This window comes from Toxotes jaculatrix, chromosome 7 (genome assembly GCF_017976425.1).
Source record: "Toxotes jaculatrix isolate fToxJac2 chromosome 7, fToxJac2.pri, whole genome shotgun sequence".
NCBI classification, from domain to species: domain Eukaryota; kingdom Metazoa; phylum Chordata; class Actinopteri; family Toxotidae; genus Toxotes; species Toxotes jaculatrix.
The window spans coordinates 26443251-26467998 of NC_054400.1; the positions used below are offsets into that span (position 1 = coordinate 26443251).

General features: G+C 40.7%; 1 protein-coding gene across 3 annotated transcripts in view; it reads right to left on the minus strand.

Annotated features, from left to right (window-relative positions):
• The window catches only part of abca2 (ATP-binding cassette, sub-family A (ABC1), member 2), an 88170-nt gene that overhangs the window by 40901 nt on the left and 22521 nt on the right, over window positions 1-24748 (minus strand). For 2 of the 3 annotated variants that reach the window (XM_041041775.1, XM_041041774.1), the window contains exons 2-6: window positions 18102-18195; window positions 9555-9666; window positions 7301-7464; window positions 5354-5475; window positions 899-1012 (exon numbers count right to left, since the gene is read on the minus strand). In XM_041041775.1, coding sequence (XP_040897709.1) covers window positions 899-1012; window positions 5354-5475; window positions 7301-7464; window positions 9555-9666; window positions 18102-18195 — 606 coding nt within the window. Of the gene's footprint in view, window positions 1-898; window positions 1013-5353; window positions 5476-7300; window positions 7465-9554; window positions 9667-16690; window positions 16694-18101; window positions 18196-24748 lie in introns of all 3 variants that reach the window. The other variant, XM_041041773.1, reaches the window with a different exon arrangement.

The window sequence follows — 24748 nt, forward strand, 5'->3', positions numbered from 1 at the left end:
CTAGTAACTAGTAACACACACAACACACACAGACCAACGTGTTTCCCGCCATCTGACTTATATTCTTTACTGCTTAATCTGTCAGGGTCGCAGGGGAGCTGGAGCCTATCCCAGCTGATTACGGCTGAGAGGCGGGGTACACGCTCGACCCTCTTGCTGTGAGGCGACAGCGCTAACCACTGCACCACTGTGGTGCCGGCACGGCAGTTGCATTAAGTCTCAGCTCATCACTCCGATCTCTACTAAATCCTGAGAAAAATATCTGGCAGCTACGTGTTCACTGTGTTCACCAGCCAGCCGCTAACTTAGGCTGTCTGCTGACAGTTGGATGATGATTGTATAAATATATATGAATGTAGGTTTGATATTTATAAATTTATGTAGCAAGCAGAAACACTGCTGCAGCTAAAAAAAAGTCAGTGCTTGCTAAATGGCACATGTACAGTAGTTTACATGGAAAAAGTTCTGTTCTGTCTAGAGACAGCATGTTATTTTCAGTTTAGCTGTTCTTGCACATAAAGTTCAGCGTATGATGTATAAGAACTGACTCAGCACGCAACACAACACACTGCTTTCAAATGTGCTGCAATGTATATATACACACACATATAATGGAAAGAGTTTAAAATCAGGCTTGACCTTGGAAACATGTTTAACTTATTCTAATAATAATAAACAGATTAAACAGTGGAACCAAGACAGTTCTTCTTAAGGCGGCATGATGTGACTACTTTGCTACGATTTGTGATGTAACTCGCTGTTGCTAACAGCAGGAGGCCAACCAATAGCTGTCACCATTCACATAAACTCAACCATGGTGTTCAGTGTGGCACTGTTTGTGTGTATGTGTGTGTGTGTGTGTGTGTGTATGAGTGTGAGCCTGGGTATGTGAACTCACCTCCAGATGAAGAACTCTATCTCCAGGTTTCTGTTTGGTGTCTTTTGCCCCCTGAATCCAACTCTGGGTCCCTCCTCCATCTCTGAGAGATGTACCAAAGATAAGATGGTACACCTACAGGACACACACACACACACACACACATGTGGACATGAATATGACATGTGCTAGCCAGATTATTACTTTCCATTGGACCCACAGGCACCAAACTAAGCAGATGCATATCAAAAGTTACCCACTACTCAGGCAACAAACTTCACATCAAATGACCTCAAGGTGGCGCTATAGTAATAATTTTTCTGTTTTTGCAGATAACATCCAAAACTACATGAGTTATAAACTAAATTCTTTCTTGTTTTTCCTTGATTCTGTGGCTATTTTTTGCCACTTTCTGGATTGGGGGAGCCATCCTATTTGATCATGCGAACAAAGAAAGTCATCACTTTTTATTTTAATACTGGTTTGGAGCTAAACATTTTTTAAATTGTGATATTAAGGTTAATTTTCCATAAATGCTCAAATTTGGTAAAGCCATTGTGACCAAATTGATGCATATGCTCGGATGCAAAATCCAAGCTCTGCTGCACAGTATTGGGTCATTTGGCCAAAAATTCTAAATGTTTTTCTCTGAAACTGAGATGTCATGATCTCTGCTCATGCATCAGTCAGCTGAGAGGGCACGGTTTATAAGTATATCAATACAGCTCTCAAAAGTTCAAACATCACCAGATGGTCATAGAGGCTTACAAATCGAGGCACATGCTCTGTGATATCACGGTCAATCTCTGAAACCCAGCGTGGCGACTTTGATGTGTGCATCTTCCTGTTTCTGTCCATTGTAAACTGTATTCACACGCACGTTGACTCTTGTAGTACAATGTGTTTGCACCCTGCTCATCACCAGTTGTGATTAAATTTGATCTTTATTCTTTTCCGCTGGCAGCAGAGCCATTGTCAGGATTAGACTGTAGCTGGTTGAAGAATGTGGAGTGAAACTTGAAGAAAAACATGAATGAAGGTTTGATGTGAGTATGAACAGGTTTCTGCAGCTGTGCTTTCATCCAATAAATGATTTCAGAACACAGGAGCTTGGTGCAGGTCAATAGCTCAGTGTGAAACATGATCGTTCTTGGCATCGAGACTGCAGAGTGCCCCTGGTTCACCACAGTCTAATGTCACCAGATCCCAACCTGACACAGGCCAGGACATAACCTCAGAGTGTCCCAGGAAAAAGCTACTTCCCCAGTGCAGAGCTGCACTTTATACCCTAAGTCTGTATTAAAGTTACTTGAAATACTCATAGTGGAGATTAAGAAAAGACTAAGGTTATCAAAGTAAATGCATTTACGTAAATTGTTCTAATTCTTTTAAGCGCACATTGTCTGTTAGTTCCTGCTCATTGACGCCATTTATAAAATGAAGGGAAAATAGAGAACATTCACAGGTTCAGTGTTTATTAGACCACGATGTTTCAGGGTGCACTGACTGCTGACCCTGTAGCATCTTATTACTGTTTGCTTGTAATACTGGTGATTAATTTGGACATTCTAAATTAAAACAGCAACAGAATGAGCTGAACACCATCACCGAATGTGTAGTTATATTCAAACTCCTCCACATTTAACACTGACAGAGAACTGAAACCATACAGAATATTTAAGCTTGTTAAGGGCCAGGGGAATACTCAGTCAGAACGAGTTCTTTGGCCCCTATGGAGATGCGACAGATATGATACTGTTTTTAATGGTGCACATTTTCAGACAGTCTCTGTTGAAAGACATTCAATCAGGCAGTCAAACTTCAGGCATGTCTCTAGGACAGCCTTCGTCCACCTGTGTACAATACTGTGAAAAATCACAATTAAATCTTAATGGAAAGGATCCATAGTATCTTAAAGAGCTCATAGTTCCTTATTATCCCAAGAGAACACTTCGCTCTCAAAATGCAGGCTTTCGTGTGGTTCCTAGAGTCTCCAAGAGAAGAAGAGGATAGCAGAGGCTTCAGCTGTCAGGCTCCTCTCCTGTGGAACCAGCTCCCAGTCTGGATTCAGGAGGCAGACCCACTCTCTACATTTAAGATTTCCTCTTCGTAAAAGCTTATCGTCAGGACTGGCTCAGTTTAGCTTAGTTTTGCTGTTACGGTCCGAGGCTGTTAGAGGACATCCCATGATGCACTGAGCACTTCTTTGCTCTTCTCGTAGTTACTGCTTTTCCTCTCTGTCCTCAGGTTTCCCTGACTCTGACCGATCTGTCACTAACAGTCAACACTCATCATCAACACTGTTCATTTTATTATTGTTATTAATATTAATTGGTGCTGCTGTCATTGCTGCTGTTATTAATAACAATATTAGATATCATATATATAAATATCACTGTTATGGTCGACAACATAATAGACTACAACAGCAGAGACCACGTCAGGTTCAAGTCCCGTCAGCCAAGAAGAGAGACCTGAGGCTGCAGTGGACACAGGCTCACCAAAACTGGACAGATGAAGACTGGAAAAACGTAGCCTGGTCTGATGGATCTGGATTTCTGCTGAGGCTGCAGATGGTAGGGTCAGAGTTTGGCATGATAAACTGATTAGCATTTTCATTTCCTGTTTATATCGCTCTTGAGTTTACAGTGGATGTAGTTGTCGGTCTCCTCCTGGGACAGATGTGTGCAGGCATTACTATCAGACACCGCCCTGCTATTACTGCTGCAATTTGCTGCGTTTTTTTTTTGGAGATGTGAGGATCGTTGGGGTTGATTTAGGAAACCTACTGCAATCACCATCATAACTGTGGGATTCAGTGTTGATGCATATTTTCAGTTTAGTAATTTAACAGCACTGATAATAAGCACAGATGCAGGTCAGCTGTTAATTAACTCCTTCACACTCTGCATCTGCTAAGATGAACATCGGCTCTTTATTGGTTTCAGTCAATGAAAATGAATTGTTTTAAAGTTTAATATTGATTCAGAACAATGACTCAGAGCCAAGTTTGCCAGCTGACAAAACGCAGCATGACAGACTGATACATCACTGTCTGTTATCACTGTATATGAATACAGACTTAGACCCGTGGACTTGATGTACAGTATACACACACAGTGTTTATCTGAAGGCAATTTAACATGTCGGTCTCCTGTGTGAATGAGGACCCAGCTCACTTTTACGTCATGATGGCAGTTTTACCAGGTCAGACCTGTGCCACACAGCAGAGATGAGTTCCTTGTTGGACCTTACAGATCTCTGTAATAAAGGTATTAACTCAGTCTTCGTTTCTTATGCTCAAAATCAGTTTAATAAACTATGTAACACTTGAAAGAGACTATTTCTGCAGGCAGCACATTTTGCTCTATAATATCTTAAACGATGAAACTGATGTGAAAATGTCTCAGTGGATTCACTGTGAAAAGTTTGAGTGAGCATCCTCCCACCCTCTCACTCGCTGTGGATATTAAATGAGGCATCAGTGTCAAAATAAGTTTTAAAATCAATCAGTGATGCAGCCAGTCAGAGAATGGAAAACATCCTTCTTCTTCGCTACAAAACATATTTAACTCACTGTGCTCTCTCTGTTCTTCCTCTCATGCACCAATGAGACACTGACATGAGCTAAAACAAACAGTTTGACTTCACTTATTGGACGAATGAGACAACTAAGAAAAAACAAGGGGTAAAACCTACTGAGTGGGAAAATTTTGGCTTGAAGGGATCAAACCCTGATCCTGGGGTGTTGGTGTGTTAAGTACATATGTCTCTGAACTCTCAACTTAACTGCTGGAGTATTGGCTAAAGAAACCACCATTGCAGTCACATTACTGCAAGGAAAAAGGCTCTAAGCAGCATCATAAATAATATATCAGTTAAACCTGCAAAAACTGTATTTTGGCCACTTGGGCTTCACTAACAAACTGTACCCACAACACTGACAGATTATCCACAGTAACAAGTGGATGTGGATTTACTCATCTAGCACCCAGAGCAACATTTGGAGCTGCGTTTGTGTCCATCTGATGAATGTAAGTCTAATATTCACTCTCCTCTTAGCTCCGCTTTGGTCTCCACCAGCTTTGTCTGTGAACAGTCATGATGATTATCTGAGGGTTCATGAGCAGAATCAACTCCTTTCACATACAAGTAATGATGTGACCCTCTGTGCAGCCACTGTGTGCACAGCTGTTACTGAAGGACCAATCTGGAGGCTGCAATTTCCTGTTGAACTACATTATACAAAGAGGTGTGTGTGATGTATGTAAATACATCACTACCTGCTACTGGATTTTGTGGTCATACAGATTATTCTATGACAAAACATAGAGAACCAATAGACAAACAAAAACATGCATCTGGTCATATGATCAAAGACGCAAACACTGCCCATTGGCCTGCACTGAACTGACTTGAGGTGAAGTAAATTCAGCTGAGTAGAACAGACAGTGCAGCGATATGAGTGTGACTCACCTCTGTGACGTTGACTGGAATGTTGAGCAGTAAGCTGGTCGTGGAGTTGGACAGGGAAAGGTTCTTGACCAGGAACTGATGGAAAGCCGACTGGCTCTTCAGCACACTGGCCAGTGTGAAGCCTGCATCCCAACCAACACACACACACACACACAGTGTTATTTAAAAGTCAGCTCTCTGTTGTAGATGCATACTGCATTTACTTTATCCCCTGAAACAAGCCTCTGAACAAACCTAACAGTGAACAGTCTATGTATTCAAACCCTCAACATTCAATTACACATAGTTAACAGGTTAGTTCTAAGATTCAGTCTTTCTGGAGTAGCATCTGTGGCAGCATGTCAGATATTATAAAGGCTAATTTGGAGTTAGACTCTTTTAAACATCTTTGATGCAAGCAAAGATTCAAGGTCACTTAATATTTCTTTCTCTATGTTTTTTTTTCAAGTAGATCTTAATAAAGAACTGTGGGTTTTGATCTCTTAAACTGGAGTCACGATAGGAAGAGGTCTTCTCACGGACAGCGTGTAGAAGAGGAATAGCTAAGGTGATCAATACACATAACCTATCCTTTGACGTGGCTCATAGATCAGTCTGGTACCTTCAGAACTGGACAAAACTTCTAATTATAAAATATGTTCTTGAAGTAATAGTTTAAGGTAGTTCCCCATGGTGGGATGATCCATAGTTTCTGCTCTGTCACTTTAAAAACATTTTAAAATAGTTTTGTTTACCATGTGATCACTTCAACAACAATTGACAAAACAAAAGAAAGAGGAGGACAAAGAAAACGACAAAGAAGAAGAAGCACACATTATTGTCGACCTGTGCTTTCAATTTCTTCTGCTATATTGTGATCTCAAGTGAATGATGAAGCCCACACAGCTTGTATTGTGGTGGTTTGTGCTGTGATTTGCATAAAAACACACAGAGAGGTATTCTCAATTGTTTACTGTGCAGAAATACAGAATGACACTTTTGTCGCTTTTTGAAACCATGGCTGTTCTCTGTGCAGTGACACTCTGTCTCAGCAGCAAATCACCCACTACATTTGAACACGGCTGATGTCTTTACAGTCCTTCTCACTCTGCTGCCACCGACATTATCAATGACGACTGTGAGTCACTACTGAAATTCGGGCTCTGGACAGAGAGACTCACACTCATAGGTACACAACACTAATGCTTTTTGTTGCTTTCTCTGTCACTTGCTATCATGTTCACTTCAGAATTACTCACCATTATGCACCTGCCCACAGACACAGACACACAAAAATGTAAGTTTGCTGGACAAGACAGCACAGGACTGAGACATCATATTAAACTAATCTCTGCTGAGGATTCTCTGTCTTTGCAGTGGAGCTGTTATTTTAATTACAATTAAACAAGACTTTTTTTTGGCATCAGTTACCTCATTTGTGTCATCTCCTCTGTGAGCCTCTGTGACCTACAGTTACCCATAACACCCCTCTCTGCCTAGGTTTGTAGTGATATTGATGCGTATCTTTATAGAAGCATCAGTCCAGCTTGAATCTTTACTGCTTGCAGGTTGTAGCCAACTTCACCGTCAGCTGCTACTAAAATAATCTGGAATCTCTCCCTGGATCTGAAGAAGGTGTGACTTTTCTTTTTTTTCTGGCAGTAACTTTGTTCTGTATCGCGCTGATCGAAGCCAAAATGTGCCCACACGATTGACATGGCATCTTTTTCTGCACCAGCTCTCCACCAACTCTGCTCTGCATGGTTAATTACATCACTTAGATCTGCAGGGTGGATCAATGTCCACTCTGCTTACTCTGTAGTTTCAAAGGAAGAGCAGCAGCCTGTATGAAGGGATGAATGTACTGAACATAGCAAAGAGACTGAAAACAGCTCAGTCACAGAACCATAATGTTGGTGTTAGGTAACAGAAACCTGGAATTAGACAAAGCGTAGCTGTATGTTAGACCTTGGCTGTTGTTGAAGTTGTAGTCTGGTGGTAAAGGGGTGGAGCTGAGGCTCTCTAGGTGCTGCTGCAGGGTCTCCAGCTCTTGACCTAAACCGGGCCGGTCAGACGTGAAGAGTCGATTCTGTTCAACCACCTCACTGATCCGCTCCAGCAGCTGGGTCACACTAACAGAGGGAGAGGACGACATTAAAACATATGACTGCACAGCAGCAGTTCTCCATTTAGAAATAACTTGACATAAAGGACACACAAAGTGTCAAGAAAGTGTTTTCATAGTGTATGATTAATTTTAGGTTCATACAATAAGAATAAAGTGGGCAGGAGAAGGATAAGGCAAAAAAAAAAGTGGAAAGAGGGAGGGCAAAAAGAGCAATGAAGTGAGGGAAGTGTTAGGCGACAGGAAGAAGAGAGGATGGGCAGAGGGACCAAAAAGAGAGTGACAGAAGAAGAAATCAGGTCATGATTTATCAGAATCCCTCCAGGGGACCATGCTGAAAGTTAAACTGACAGTTAAAACCAGTCCTTCAAATAAAGACTGGAAACAGGGGCAAACGAAATCAGCCTCCACAGATCTCTAATTATTTCTCATTTATTTAATCTTTAATCTGTACAAGAAGTATAAACACCACACGTTACAGTTTGTTACATTTGGTTTCTTCTGTTTGCAGCTTTTGTGCTAACATGCTGCTGACAGTAGCTTTGTTTCTAGTGCACACAGATGTAAGTAGTTATTTCCCAAAATGTCACATTTATCTCTGCAACAACTAATGAAACAGTATCTTATTAAATGCACCTCTGTACAAGATTACAAGAGACTACAAGAGAATATTGTTCCAGAAAAATCGTGGACTATGACTAACATTTCTTTAAAATATTCAGCAGTTGAGAACGCTTTCACGTATTAGTTTGCTAAAACAGGAAAATCAAAGCAAAACAGGCTCTGTTTGGCTATAACCCTTTTACTGTATGGCTTCTGTTACCCTACATTACAGTGTGTCTGTCCAGACTCATCTAATGACCTTAATAAACTTAATAGAATCTTTTTTTTTTTTTTTTAAAGATAATATGTTTTGTGTTATTACTACTACTCCACTACTCTTAAGTACTTAAGTAAGTGCAATTTATTACTTTTAATCACTGGTTATTACTGACAGAAGCATTAGTTCACCTGCAGGTTAAGACTCTGGAGTTCTCCTTCATATCAGCACAGACAAGAGTACTTTTTGTACTCTTTGTGCTAAAATAACTCAGGACCACCTTTACACCACTGTGAGAATGTCTGGTTATTTAGGACTGAGTTCCTACTCTGAGACACTTGATAAATAAGGAGCCGGAGCACAAAGAAAGGGAGAGTGGTTTGATATGATAAGATGCATAAACTCTGTGTGTGTGAGTGTGTGTGTGAGTGTGTGTGTGTGTGTGTGTGTGTGTGTGTGTGTGTGAGAGAGAGAGAGAGAGACTAAAGTGATAAGGCTGCAAATCATAGGGGTGAGCTGAGAGACTAATTGCTCATCTGGTTGCTGTTGTAGGTAATGAATGTCATTCTCTCTCCTCTTACTTTATTACGTGTTACAGACTCTCACTCTGTTAGGCAATTAGCACCATTTAATAACCACTAATGGCTCTGTGCCTCTCGTGTTGTTGTCTATATCTATTTGCATGAAGGAGAGCTTTTGTTTCTGTGTGTGTACACCAGTTTGTACTCATCCTCCCAGAATGCATTTCCCCATGTTATGGATAATGCTGATATTATTTTATCTCTTTATTATTACAGAGCTCAAGTTCCAGATACTCTTGGGGCAAAGAAATGCATGTTTGTATTTTAGTACCCCATTTTACCCTTTTTGTCAAAAATCAGATTTTGTTTAGTTACAGATACTGTACGTCAGTGACTTTTGGTCCAGCTGACATATCAGATGGCACATTTTAATCAATACAACTCTGTCATTAATCTGTGAAATGTATCTTTTGTTCCAGCAAACCTACCAGGAATGTGTGCTTATATGTATTTGACTGCAGCACCTGGCTGGATGAGGTTGTGTTGTGTTGTGTCGCAGAAAAAAGTTGCGCCTGATTCAGTTTTTTTTAGCCAGACCACTGGGCTGACTCCATTAAATGAATGAGAGGGCTGCATTTTTTCATGCAAAGCCGTCTGAACACGGCATTAGTCTGAACAAAGAAACAAATCACTCAAGACAAACAACTGCTCTAATAAAACAAGTTATGAGACTGATAAGTGACAAAATCTACTCACGTGGAGTTTTTGTACTGAAGGAAACCAAATTCATCCCTTTGACCATCTGGGCACAGCGACTGCATGATGGGAATGATGCCAGCCGAGGTGAGTGGGGCTGCGCTGTAAAAGGCTGCACATGAGGGAGGAAAAAGAGGGGGCAGGAGGGGCGAAAAGAGAAATGGCAGGCAGGAGGGTGGCAAAGGAATGCAGAGGATAAAGATGTAGAAAAAGAGGAGGATGAGGATCGACAGGTGGGAGGTTTGTCGTGAAAAGAAAACCAGGAGACCAAACAGGACAACGAGAGATGACAAAGCAGATGGAGAGATTCTGTGTTAGAGTTGGAAAAGAAGAAAGATGTCAGACTAGCCACCTGAAAGGCAGCGCAGCAGCTAATGGTCAGAGAGGCTCCCACATGTCAGTGCGGACTGCACAGGCCTTTCATCATGTCGCTGCTCAAAAAAAAAAAATGCCCCCTCATATTTTTCCTCATCTGTCCATAAATGCTGGCTGGACCAGGACAAAAAAAAAAAAAAACGAAAGAAACTTCAGTTCTTGCTAATAGTCCAATGTTTCCATGGTTACTGTGCTGCCGAGGCTTGTCTGTGAGTGTAGGTCCTGTACATCCACCCACCAAAACACTTCCTACTGTCCTCCAGCTCGCTCTCTTTCTCATTTCATCCATATTATCCGCATAACCCTGTCTGAGAAGACAAGACAAGAAAGGCCCCGGTGCACAAATACATCTGTAACAGGTGCTAATGAATGACTCACAACATTTTGTAGCACAGTTGTAATGATACACAGTATTTTTTATATGAATGGAGAATATAAAGAAAAATTATATTTATTAGTTCTTTTTTTTATTTATTACATACAACTGAACCAAGTCCTTTTGCTGTCAAAGGCCTCAAGGTGTGGCTGAAAGCTCCTGCAGAAATCTAGTAAGTGGACCTTCAAAATCATAGCATATGTTTTCTGAGGAAGTCAGAATGTTTGTTAAACCTCACACACAGTGAGTATGAATGCTTGGACATTGCTGGACATTATAAAACAGCAGAAATCTGTACTAACATTGAAAGGTTAAACTGATTCCTTAGAGTTCTCACCGTGAGTTGCTGAGAGGAGTAATCCTCGTGCTCATTAATTAAAGGTTCAACAGCAAAATGAGATTTAAAATCCATTAGCGCTGCAGCCTGTGAGAGAACTGAAACAGCTCAGTGCACTCACCCATGTCTGAATGACAAAGTAATGTTACATGCTGTATCCTACGTCTGAGAAGGGCTTTAATGTTTGCTGTGTCTTCCGACTGTAAAATACTTGAGGTAGCTATTCAATTTCAGGACTTTTGAAAGCAGTTGTTTTCTCAATTTTAGCATTATCCTGTTCTACATGCTGCTGGAGGGATGATCCAGGAAAAAGAGATTTTTAATCTCAGTGAGGATCTTTCCTGATTAAATAAAGTTATACATGCCTTAGACCTATACCTCTGCAGAGCAGAGAAATTTCTCAAATGGGTTTGTTACAGTGCATGAACCATTTCTATGATGGCTAACAGAACTCTCAGGTACAACAGAAACAAACCCTGTTGTTAAAAGTGTGTGTACAATAAAGTGTGGACACCTTAAACCTTTTTTTAAGAAAATAAAGCCAGTGTATAGTTTATATGAGCTTGATTAATTCTCAGTTGAAATGAAACCCTCCCATCTGCATAATTCTCATTATATGCTGTATACAATGTCTTTTTTATTATTATGTTTATGCCTTAACAGACTTTGGTAGTTTGTTGTTAAATGTGCACTACAAACTTTTAGGACCCTTATTTACCTCGCCTGTATAGCTTCCCCTTTTTCAACACAATAAAGTTCAGCAATTAAGTGAAGTAAAAGAATGGCTCATAAATTTTCTCCTAGAATAGAAAGTAAAGCTGAACTGCCAGCTGTTAATCCCCAGGAGGACTGAAGAGGCCGTTAAATTTAGGGAACCCATCGTCTTCAGTCAAATCCTGATTAGCTTTATCTGGGATTAGGTCTTAGAGCCACCACCTTGGAGAATACAGAGGCTTTATTGACAGTAAAAAGGGCCTGGCAATTAATTATCAAGCGATAATTCAGCAGTATACAATCCAAAAAACTGCTTTTGAATAATGTAAGTGGGCCTGTGAGACACTGGACATGAATAGACATGAAGAAGGTCAATTCATTCAGTTCACTGACATCTGTCCTCTCTGACCAACAAGCTGAGAGTAAAGGCCATCAAGTCACGGTGTTAAACACAGGTCAGAATCCATCATTACGTTAAATGTGAACTGTAGAGAGACAGCTTTAAGTACACGACCTGCTGTATGGAACAAGAATTACATGGAATGAACAGCCATTCATTAAATTAAGCCAGTTGTTTCACCCAAACACACAAAAACCACCACACACCAAGACACAGGGGTAAGGACTGCACATTCAAATCGCACAAAACATAGAAATGTCTTGTGTAGTTCAGCTTGTTTTAGGACACTGCAGATGAATAGTGTAGTGTAGTGTAGTGAGTGTGGTGAGTGTGGTGAGGGCCTGTTACAATCTTTTGTAAACTGTTAAAAGAAGTAACACAACCAAGAGTGTGACAACACTCAGCAACATAATCACATCATAATTTCTTAGCTGTACTGTGCAGTCCATTACTTTAAAAAGGTGGCACTGAGAATGTGTGTACATTTCAGATTATTTGACATGCGGTATGTATTCACATCAGTATTCATACGAGCGTGTTCCTCTCTGTCCAGCAGCCAGTGTTTTTTTTTGGATGGCAGTGCTAACATGGACAGAACAAAGCTGTTTAGCGGTCAGTGTGAAACGGGCTGGTGGTCTGTGGTGGAGCTCAGACACCGGCTGAGTCTGCACACACAAAACCAAATGCATCAGGACTGAGAGGAACACACTGACAGGGGGGAGGTAAATAAATCTGTACACACAGAGATACAGTAGAAACCCGGACACTTCAGTCATTCAGTGGCTCATTAAACCTGAAGACTGTTCGAAAATGTGAACTCACTGGATGGCTGGGGTAAGAAGTCTCAGAAGCTGCAAAAAATGACAATGGCAGGTGCAGAGTACAGGGGAAAAAAAAATTAAAAATCATTTACTCTGACTGAGATAGGTCTCTTCCAATGAATCAAAGATGGCCACAAAGGAGACCACAGTTACATTTGAATATATTTCTGTAAATGAGCACTGAATCCGCTGCTGCTCCAGCAGGGCTGAGTTTGAGACTGCCCTCCCAAGGAGAAAGTTTGGTGCCCCGTGCATTTGCATGGACTTTAAGTATGTCCCCAGGAACAGTGCCTGGGTGTGAGGTGATTTTGTTTTAGTGGCCACAGTTAATATTGCAGAATCATATGTCCCATGTGAGCTATTATGTCCAATAAAGTTTGATAAGCCTTGAAGTGCTTTATCAGGAAATTATTTTCATGCATTCAGATATGCAAGAGGCAAACAAGAAGTCAGATGGAGGACGTCTTTAATGCTTGTGCTCTGTGGCTCAAAAAATATGGAAACCCAAGAAGGAAATGCAGCAATGACATACTCTAGAAGATGTGCTAAAAGGTTAGGGTGCAATAATAATAACAGTAATAATGATAATAACTAGAAAATCTATCCATGGTTTTAATGGAGGAGACCTTTCATATTCAGAATAATTGTTAACCATGAGCTGCTGAGTGACTGAAATGTGCAGGCTGTCAGAGAAGGTCTTCCATGATACATAGTAGGGATCAGTGTTAGGTGAACACACAGCGTATACACACAACCCCACAACAGAAGTGACGCATTCTGGTTAGGTTAACCAGGAGTTCAAAAATGTTTTCATGAATGTTTGTCAGCCAGGATCAGGTGCCAGGATAAAATCATGTGATGATGACACTTACACACTGGTCCATCCAACACGTTGAGAACATGCATCATGCACAGGAAACAAAGTAACACAGCCGGAAAGAGAGAAACAAAGACAGAACAGCAGAAACAGGACAGAGGTGAAGTAAGAGAACAAAGACAAAAACCATCAAAATAAATTGGGTGCTACAATGGCTACAGGCAACAGTAAGTGCACTGAAAACCAACTAAAACATGGAAAAAAAAAACAACTCAGGAAAGTGCAACACAACACTAAAAGGTGAACTAAGGACAGCACGTAGCGGGAGGCAAATAACATATTTATAACAGCAGCATATTAGCAAAAACGTTTGTTTTCTGTTCAAACTGCATGACGATAGTGCACAGAACCCCGTAAGATATTTGTGACTGCAGACAGATTCAGGCAAAGCTGAGTCAGCAGTGTTCACTTTCTATATTTAAAACAACAAATACTGCAGGTTGAGAGGAGGACAGAAGACATTTTTACCCCAGTATACCAGTGCAGTTCTCCACCATCACCATCCATCCCCTCGAGCCACCCTTCCCTCACTCCCTCAGTGATTTCCAAACGGCTGTACTTATATAACATGGACTTAGTCTCGTCCTCATAACTTTCTTGTAGCCATCACTCTGGGGATATTGGTACCGATCTTCTTTTGTGGCAACGCAAACAAAAAAACAACAACAAATGTGCGTTGCCTGCTTGTGTGGCATTTTGGTGCACCGTGCAGAGCATAGTGCAGAGGGAGGGAGGAGAGGAACAAAGGGAGGGAGGCTCATTTAAATGAGGCAGCACAAAATGAGTCATTGGTATTTTGGTGGAGAAAATGTCTTAAACTTTGTTCTCACGCCCACATCTGTTTGAGGCACAACGTTTTGTCATCGCTAAAGCAGACTGTTTCTCTATCTATAAATGAACATGAGTGTTTCTTACAGTATCTGTGGTCCACGGCTGGCCTTAACTGACTCGTGAGGACTTGTAAGGCAGGTCAAAAATTGTCATTCGTGATTGTCGGCTGATGAGAAATCCTCTGACTTCAAACCTAGTGAAGTCAGAGGATTTATCATCAGCTGACAATTTAGTGAACTGATGTCTGAAAAGCAGGGGAGGCTGTTATCAAAGCACTTCCAGTTTGAAATTCCCACTGTCTGATATGTCATTAAGAAACAGCAGTGAAGAAGAAGCGAAGAGGAACTGTGGAAGTCAAGACAAGATCTGGAAGAACAAGAAAACATTCTGATAATACTACAGGTTTGTTGGGGAGAAAGGCAAAGTCAAATCCCATATGACTTGTCTTGACTTCCACAGACTGTGATAGCTCTTGTCCAGACACTAAACTAAATTACAATATGACCTTGAGTCTGTGGCCTCCACAGGTGAAAGCCTGTTTAGGTAGGTGGGTGCCGTTGGGCCCCACTCCCATTATAACTGAATGTTTTAGTCTGCACCACTGGATGCAAAGTTTTACTGCTGCTGCTGCTGCTGGGCCCGGTTTTATTAGAAAGTGGATCTGGTTTACATCCGAACAGGAAAGAGGAACAGGAAAACTACTTTGGCTCTAACGTAGCGCTGGACTTCATAGTCCACACAGAAACAGTCTCATCACAGTTAAAGCCACCTCCTCCATCCCCTCAGTTGAATCAGCTCTTTTCTGTTTACTTAATGTTAGAGTCCTTCCTAATAAGTCCTTTATCTGCCAGGATGTCCATCTGCCAGAATTTTATTATGACCAACAATATTGATTTTTTTTTTTTAATCAGTCCAACAGTCTTGGACCAGTCCTGATGAATGCCCCGCCCCCCCCTGTCCTCACTGACTCATGCCCCCCAGAGTTCTTATTTTTTTTCACCAGCCCAGATTGACAGGTGAAGGAGGGGGCCCTGCAGTAAGACACAGAAACTATTTTTGTTGTCCTCCAGACTCACTCAGTTGTTTTTGAAAAAAAAAAAAAAAAACTTCTGTTTTAGTCTACAGACCTCCTCAGACCCTTTTCATTGAGTTGTTACTGTTGGTGATACTTTGATGTCCATGTCCTTTTACTTTTGACTTTATGAAACGTTTAGCACCTCACCCATCACAAAGGGCCTACACTTGACCTTGTGCTTTTAGAGCCGTCTATCTGCGCTGTCATTTTTATCCTGTCTCCACACAACTCATCTCTTTTATGAACAATAATCAAATTTTACACAAATTCCAATCTATCGTTCACGCTTGCTGCTGTACTCCATTTTAACTCTCCTGTCTCAATCAGCCATCTGAAAAACTATGTTGGCATCAGTGATGTGGCTCTGAATTGGTTCTTCTTGTTCTTAAAGCCTTGTATGGTCAGCCTCCTGCCTGTATCTGTGATCTACTAACTCCTTGATGCTATGAGCGTGATCGCTGCTTGATATCCTCTGTCAGGGCTCTGCTCCTGTCTCCCTGTCACCTTCAGTGACAGGGGCCTCAGCTGTGAAACTCCCTGCCTGAGGATCTAAGACACACAAACTCAGAGTAATTTCAAAAAAATAAACATTCACATTTATCTTAACTGATGATATTTGTTATAACTGTTTCAATTATTTATAACGTCTTAGATTCATGTTTTTAATTTATTACTTTTATTCCTGTTTTTTAATGTAAAAGATGCTGTAAAATAAATTATTATTATTATCTTAAAAAGAATTAAATATTATTAAAATAATTGTTGTAAACAAAGATGGTATTTTGACTTTGTTTTGTCCTGTTGATTTTGCATTTATGACCCATTATAAAGTAAAACTATGACTGAAATGACCTCAGATTAATAAACTGCATTTTTAAATTACTTCCGTCACAACTTTACTAATTAACAGTAAAAAACGAACAAAACAAACAAATAAACAAACAAAAATAAAACACTGGTCCTGTGCGTTCACGTCAGGCCGAACAATGTGATTTCCTGGAGAAGCTGTTGTTGTCATGCTTCACACTCAGTGTGACGTGCCCGGCTGAGATTGTATTTATTAATCACCCCACCCTCTGATCTATATGCCTCCTCACCCAGCCCTTTTGCTGCTGCACCTACATGAACCAGAATAGCTGATTAGCTTAGAGAAGCTCACACACTCCTATCACCTCATGCTTGTTGATGCGTTTGCACAGTTACAATGAGGCCCTTCCTCTTTTTGCAGGCTAATTCTGGTTATTTTCAACTCATGCTTTATTTTCCAAGCTGTTGCCATCAGTATAATCAGTATAATCAAAATGTCATCACCTTTACTATGAACCAAAACACACTCAAGGCCAGAGGAAGTCTGATTAAATCCAAAAGAGATTAAACATTTTGTTTATTCTATATTTTTCTTCAAGTCAATAGATCCCATGAAAAGACTAAAAGCAACCAAATCTGCCTCTCCACCCTGTCTGTGGAGGACATTTACTAAGCCTGTCATTGCAGTTTTTGAATTGAGCAGGGGATTCACCAAGACTGCAGACGTAAATGAGCCCAGCTGCAGTTGATCTCATTTGCATAAAGTCTGGCTAAATAAGATGTGTAATTTCATGCATGTTGCGCACATCTGGAAAGTAATGGTGTACAAAATAAAGCTGTTGAACTTGGAATAGCATTTATCCCACAGGAAGGAGCCTATATGTGGGAAAACATCAGTTAATAGCACCACAAATCTCATTTAAATAGTTGGACGAAACCTTTAGATCAACAAAAGTATCGGTGATCGAATGAGTTATGAAAAATCTGTTCCATTTTTTTTAACTCCTTTGACTAGATTTTTTTCTTTGAACAGAAACTATCACAACCTACTTAATAACACTCAGTCACACTCCGAGCCATTAAAAGTCAGCAGGCAGGAGGAAAACATGAGAGACAGAGAAATAAACGGGGGTGAAATATAACAGACAGTTGCATTACTGCTAACTGGAAACCGGGAGGTTTTCCCCGCCTTCAGTTTCTCACACTCTACACGCTACAAATTTCAAAATTCAACACCTGCTTTTCTCAGACTTTAAATTTCCTGCCACAGGTTTGTAGTGACAGATCAGGTGCAGCAGATAATTGGTATAAATATTCATTCCCTCCACCCACATTTAATGCCTCTATACAGGAAAATACAAACTGCTTAAAACCAAACATGCAACTTTCAGTGGTCCCACATTCCCCCCATTTTACCAGTGCAAACCTTGGTGCAGATTTAGAAAAGAGGACAAACACAGTTTGGTTGTTTAGCACTTAAAAAGGATCACAAATCCTGAGTAAACCTCCCTCTGTGTCTCCCAGCTCTGAGCCCACTGGTCCCTACTGCAGGAGTAAATGTGTGAAAATGGGTCAGAAACATAGTTTAACTTGTATTTAGTTATTTCCAGATGCTGATCACTGTAGTTTTAATGTAGCTGGGGTCAATTTGCAGCGGCAGCACAACAATGTATGTGAAATTAAGTTAAAATAAACTACAGTGTATGTGTTTATGTGATGAAGGAACAGGTCACCCAGGTGTCTTTAATAGTGTCTGGACATAATTGGAGGACAAAGATATATCAGGCTTTGATAAACAGGACAGGAATGAGGGTCACAACAATAAAAATAAGACGTTGTGATAAACCAAAATGATCATTTAAGGCCACAGTAAATTTAATTAATTGGACCCATCACACTGCTGTCTCTGTCCATGTCTTCCTATGTCTGCCTACCTTCCTTGACAGGAATCGCTGGCTTCTTCTGCCTCAGACCCAGGAGGATGAAGAAGAGGACCAGAGGGATGAAGATCTCAAAGGCCAGCACCCACTGGATGGGAGAAAGACAGAAAACTGACATTATCAATTGTGCTGCATTTCAAATGAAACCTGGCCAAAACCAAGTCCAGTTTCAGCTCAGTGGTCCTGCTCTAAGGTTACATCCGTCACGGTTCTCTACCATGGAAGTTCCCATCACGGATCACGCCGTGGAACAGGTTGAGTTGGTGCATTGTCACAGTGTGATCCATTACATCAGGTAGGGAGCGTGAAGGATGTCCAGTCTTTTACACATGCAGTCTCTGCTGTCTCCATGTGCCGCTGCATATTCAATGTGCACAGTGGACATATAAAGCCAAGATACTTAGATAAACTCACACTGATTTGAGCATGTTGAGCACTACAGTATCATCTGTCCTAATACACAGTCTTTACTGTGGTAGGGTCTGTCTGTACATAAACGATCATCCATTAGCTGCACATGAAGCACAATGTGTGCCAGTCCTTAGTGAGGTCAAAGTGCATACTGCATGTTTATTGTTCAACATTTACAATTTCAAAAATAGGTGCTTTAATGTTATTTCTTAAAAAAAATAACTCTACCCCTAAATTCTTGTCTGTGCTTGGATATTTTTGAATATAAGCACTTGAGTTACATTTCTTACAGTGTTGTTTCTATCATTCAGTGACCTGGATTCAACCTGGAAGTGCAGCAGCTGCAGGGATCTCCTTTCATTCTCCAGAAATTCTAATGTCCTATTGTATGATGAAGAGGCCACATGAATCATAATGACCAAGTGTGTGTTGAATCTAGTTTGGATGGTTAAGGGTACGTTAAAGGGGCATTATGTTAGTGAGTGTGCTCACAAAAAGACAACACTGTGCAACATAATGGAAACCATTATGGCTTTTTTGTGTGTCTTGGATGTCCGCACACTCACACACATGCACACACACACACAGAGCTGGTGTATGTTTCCCTCTGTGAAGGTCACGAAAGACAAACGGGCCTTTTAGACACAGACACAGACACAGACACACACACACACACACACACACACACACACACACGCACACACACACACACACATTAGAGGTGAAACTCCAGCATGGCTGACAGTAACAACAAAGTTCTAAAACAGAGTATACTGATGTGAGTAAGTGTGGACTGTCCATAATAACACAGAGAGTTCTTTGTGAGAGCGTCTCATCCTGCACATTCCCTCCTCCTCTACATTTACATGTTAGAGGTCAGAGTTCCTGCAGCAACTCACCATCACTACCACCCAGGATCTCACCTGCCACTTCAGCTTTTTTTTTTTTTTTTAACTGCCCTAAATAATATTTAATGATCAAAAACAGATGCATAGTGTGAAAGGGGTCACTCATAGTGACGAATCCTCAAAAACTATCATGAACTCTGAAGCTTTTTAGCATCTGTCAGTTCACTGTTTTGGTTTTGGGGTCCACAGTTTCTGTTTGGATCAACTGTGTCTCCAGCAGCAGGATCTCTGATCATCTCTGATGAACCCATTGTACTGTACTATACCTGCTCTGCCGTGAACGGCACACAGACAAAGTTAGCAACTAGCAGGTGAACAGAGTGGAACACCGTTTTTCTCAGGAGATGGTGGAGACCAAAACCAAGAGAATAGCAGAGTGGATATTGGATTCATATTAATCTGGTGGAAACATGATTCCAAATGAATGATAATGTTGATCTGTGTCTGCAGGATGTATAATTCACCATGCATAAGGTGATCTTATGGAAATATTTTGTTTAGACCTTGATCTACTGCCCCAAGTGATCAAGTGAAAAAAAAGAGCAAATCAAAAAGATGACTTAGTACTTGAGATCTATTTTCCAGAGCTATTTTCAGTTGATTACATCTTGTGATGTTTTTGTTATTCCTGCCTTCATTTCAGCAATAACTGAATTCTACTCATGTAACTCTAAAAAGCAGCAAAAGGGAAAAACATAAGCTGGCAGAGGATCAGAAAGGATGTAAACAAACCTCCAGGTTTCTTTTATTCAGGACCACGGTCGTTCACTGACCCTAGCCAAGTTCGTTTTGTGCCTAAACCTAACCAGACTTTAACCATAGTGTTTTCACATCATAAAAGTGATTTCTTTTACAGCATTAATTTTTATCATTTTCTTAGCATGTTTTGGAAGGCACAGACAAACGATGCTGTCCTGTCCATGGGGACATCACATCACATCAGACAGATAAGATAGGTTAAAAACAAACGACCAGCTTAGTCATTCTTATCTGGAGGAGAAAATAAAGGTGAACATGAAAATTACTTTCTGCTGTAAACATCCATCCATCGGTTTATGGACCCACTTCCTGCTTCAATTCGATTACATGCCATGACCAGTTTTTCTGAACCCTTTTGTTTAGTTTTGAACTCTTTTTTTATTTTTTTTTTTACCTTTTTGGACTCTTGTTTAGTTTCTTAAGTTTTGTCAGTGGTTTCCTGTTTTATTTTGAAGTCATAGCTCTTGTGTATCTTGTCATAGTCTACTTCCTGTCTTTGTCTTGTTTCCCGCCATTTGTGATTGTCTGCCCCGCCCTAATTGGTGTCACCTGTTCCCTCTTGCCTTGTGTATATGTCTTGTTGTTTCTCTGTGTCCTTGTCAGTTTGTCTTTGTCCATACCTGAGTCTGCCCGTGTCTTTACCTGTGTTGATTCCTGTGTGTGCTTCTGCCTTGTCAAGTCCCTGTGTTTGTTCCTGAGTCTTGCGTTTTTCCTCCACCTCATGGACTTACCTTGGTTGCCTTTTTGTTTTCTAGTAAGGACGTCTGGAGTTTTCTTTGTGTTTTATGTTTCCAGACTTTTTTTCTCTCCTTCGTGGACGATTTTTAGTTGTTTAAGTTTTGTTCTCTGGCCCTGGAATCTCCCAGTTAATTACTCATTGCCTGTCTTGGGGTCTCATTTGGGTCCCCTCTTCCCTCGTATTCCCGATTGCCTTGGAAATGACATTATGTAGTGATGCCACCACATTTTCTGATTTTAGAAATGACCTAAAATTAAGAACAGCACTGATATAACTCAGAAATAAGGGACAAAACTACAGAAGTAAGACTCACATGGTAACAACCTGCAATTATGCTTTAACAAGAATAGCCCTCTTGAGATGAAACTGGTGTTTCTAAAAGAGAACATGCCACAAAGCTTTGCTCATGCATGTTTCACACTTTGCCTACACAGACTTTATGAGTCACCAGAGCAGTGTGATACAGCACTGAGGCAAAGAGAAGGACATCCTCAAAGAAGGGTTTCAGTCGGTGCCACAGTCTGTTTGATCTTTTCTGCACATGAAAGTTTTACTCATAAAGTGTGGGAGGTTAACACAGCAGCATCAACACATATTCAGGTCACCAGCCAACACACTCAGTCACCATATGATCACAATCACTAATGTATAGAGGTGCGGTTTTCCGCTCCAGTTAAAACTGAGGAAAAATATCAATTGAGCATTTTTAAACAAGAACACTGACGTGTACAACAGTCTATACAGGAGCTACATAATCCACACTGCAGTGATACATGCCTAGAGCTGAAGGTCAACAGCATGTCATCATATCCCTCAATAAATATAATCAGGTTCAGCTTTCAACATTTGTAAACAAGTAAATCAAGTTATAAATAACTAAAACTATAACTAAGATTCAGCTGTGATCTGTAATCACCTTTTATTAGCTGAGAAGACAGAAACACAACAGTGTTTAGTTGTACTGTAGCCAGATAACTGGCCACAACCTGTAGCTACCACACAACCTGAGGAGAGGACAAGCAGCAGAACATAGGAAATGTTAATTAAATGTATCTGAGGCATTGAAAAAACAGATGTTGCCTCCTGACTCTTAAACCTTACAGTATTTTTGACCAGCTAGATCCAAATGTTGATGGTCCTGGTTTACAACTATGGAAATGATTTAAAATCATTTAAAATAAAAAAGATGTTTGTGATACTGATGTTTACACATAAATGTTCAAATGGGAGCTTCTCCTGAAAGTGACATGGGAAAAGAGTCACAACTTTACAATATTCAAACCACACAGTGGAGTCAGTCAATTATGAACGTTCTTTCAAACATGGGGGGGTTTAATATTCAAATTGAAATGACCTGTTCAAATTCAAAATGTACAGTCTATAAGCACAACAGACTGTTTGAAGAAGTAAAGCTTCACTATCAGCTTGACCTATGGCTTGCTCTGTTGACAATCCTGTGGTCTCACCTGCTAGCTTGCTAGTCAGGTGGGGGAGTGGAGGAACCGCAGATGAGCAGGGCAACATCAAGTGCACAACGTCGTCTGATGGCCTACTATACCGGCATACTCAGCCTCAGCAGGGCCCTCACCACAGACTCGCAAAAATGCCATCACCGATAAGACGGCAACATTTCTGTTTAAGGATGTGAGGCCCAGTGTTGTATTGTTTCAGGAGAGGGGGTTTGGGTTCTCATGATGGAACTGGAGTCACACACACACACACACACACACACACACACACACACACACACACACGTGTTAATAAGAACTTTGTAGACATCGACATTTCAATAATCACATTCACTCACATACAAACACAGCCTGCACTGTCTATTAACAATCACACTCTCTCACACACACTCACTCACATATGCACCACTATGCTAACATGGAACATCCTGGCACCAACACACACACACACACACTATAGACTCATTATTATTCCTCATCTACAGACTGTCATCTGTGCTGCACTCCAGTGACGCCATTCAAAACATTTGGAATCACAAAGAAACCAATGTTTGAGACTTAAAAAGTCAGTGCTGGTGGGAGGTTTGACATCACACAGACAAGCACACACACACACACACACACACACACACACACACACACACACACACACACACAAACAAAAGGTCAATTCACCAGGAGAATGCAGAGGAAAATTAAAAAGGATGACAAGGGTAAAAAAAAGGGTACAGAGCTGGAGGGGAAAAGGAGGTTTTCACAACATCTCTGTGGCACCAAATTACACACTGCAAATGTCCAAACGACCAACACTGCAAACTGCTTTCATATCATGTCTGGCAGGAGGTTGTTGTTATGTCATCTCTCAGATTATGTTAACAAAATCTGATCTGAGAGTTGTTTGTGAGTGCAAGAGAAGAGTGTAAAATGCTTTGTTTGATCCTTTAAGCACATGTATGAAGATGTAGAATAACAAGGCCTGATCATGACTCCATGTTTAGAATGATATTGTACATGTGTGAATATACAGTTCTACGTAGCTCTCACAAATAGATGCAGCTCCTTAAATAAGGATTGAAACATCTGAAATCTAAGTGAAGCAGGATTACACTGCTGTGCAACTACACAATAACTGCAAATGGTGTCCGAGGTAGATAAATCTTAAAAACACCCACTCTCCAGTGCATTTTCATATACACGCATGACTGTGGCTATTTAGATGAAGGTGGAGTCTTGTCAAAAAGAGGAGTGAAGAGGTGACCATGCAAGTGAAGAAGATAATAAAGAGACAAAAATCTATCAGATCTCAAAGGTCACTGGTTTGCCAAAATCAACAGGTGGGTACTTTCTAAAGACGCAGGGGTGGAGAAGAAAGCAGGTCTTATGGACGAAGGAAAACAACACAAGATGCAAACACCTGGTGAGACACAAAAACAGGAAGACCAGACTGCAAACACATACAGACAGAAACCGGTAGAGCTCTGGAACTAAGTTCTATGGACTGATGAAACACTAACCAACCTCTCATGAGCCACCACCTCATCAACCTATACACCTTATTGTTCACTGCTTACTGCATTATGTTGATAAACTCTTGATGTGACGTTCCTAAAAGTTTACTGTGGGGTGCTCCTGAAATTCATGTGACGCAACCAGATTATCAGTCCCCTGGAGAAGAGTCCTCACTCCGTTGGTCTTGTTGAACTATAAAAAAACACACAGCCCACTCACGCAGAGTGATGTTAGAGAGCCGAGGGATGAAACAGCAAACTGAAAACAACTGTCAGTGCTACAGAAGCCAAACCAGGAGCGGCAGAGTGGTATGATATCATGTTACTGTACTGAAGGAATTAGCGCTGTAGACTTGTACTTTATACTGAATTTAAGACAGCGGGTAAACATGGAGGAAGCCTTGACTTTTTTTTTTTTTTTTTTTTTTTAATCAAATGAAAGTAATAACCCTACGATTTTCATGAAATCAAACCCTGTTTTTGATACTATTTATGGCATGATGCCTCCTACAGGCCTGTGAGGGCTGGATTAAGTTACTGCTAAAGCAAAGGGAACATCCCACTGCTTCACATAAACACTCAAATCATAAAACAGCAGCTTTTATTATAAAACATTCACAGGAAATGCAATGAATTTGTCACTGATCGTTCATCCAAAATGCTTTTACAAAACAAGACAATGGGCAGTCTGCTTATTTTGTCAGTGGATCAGTTGTAAATCTATCAGGGAGTAATGGTACAGAGAGGAGCAGCCACAGTGAGCTGTTAGATGAAGAGCTGCAGGCGACAGGCTACACACCTCAGCAAACGGACCAACTTTATTGTGTCCTACTTGCATGTATGCAGC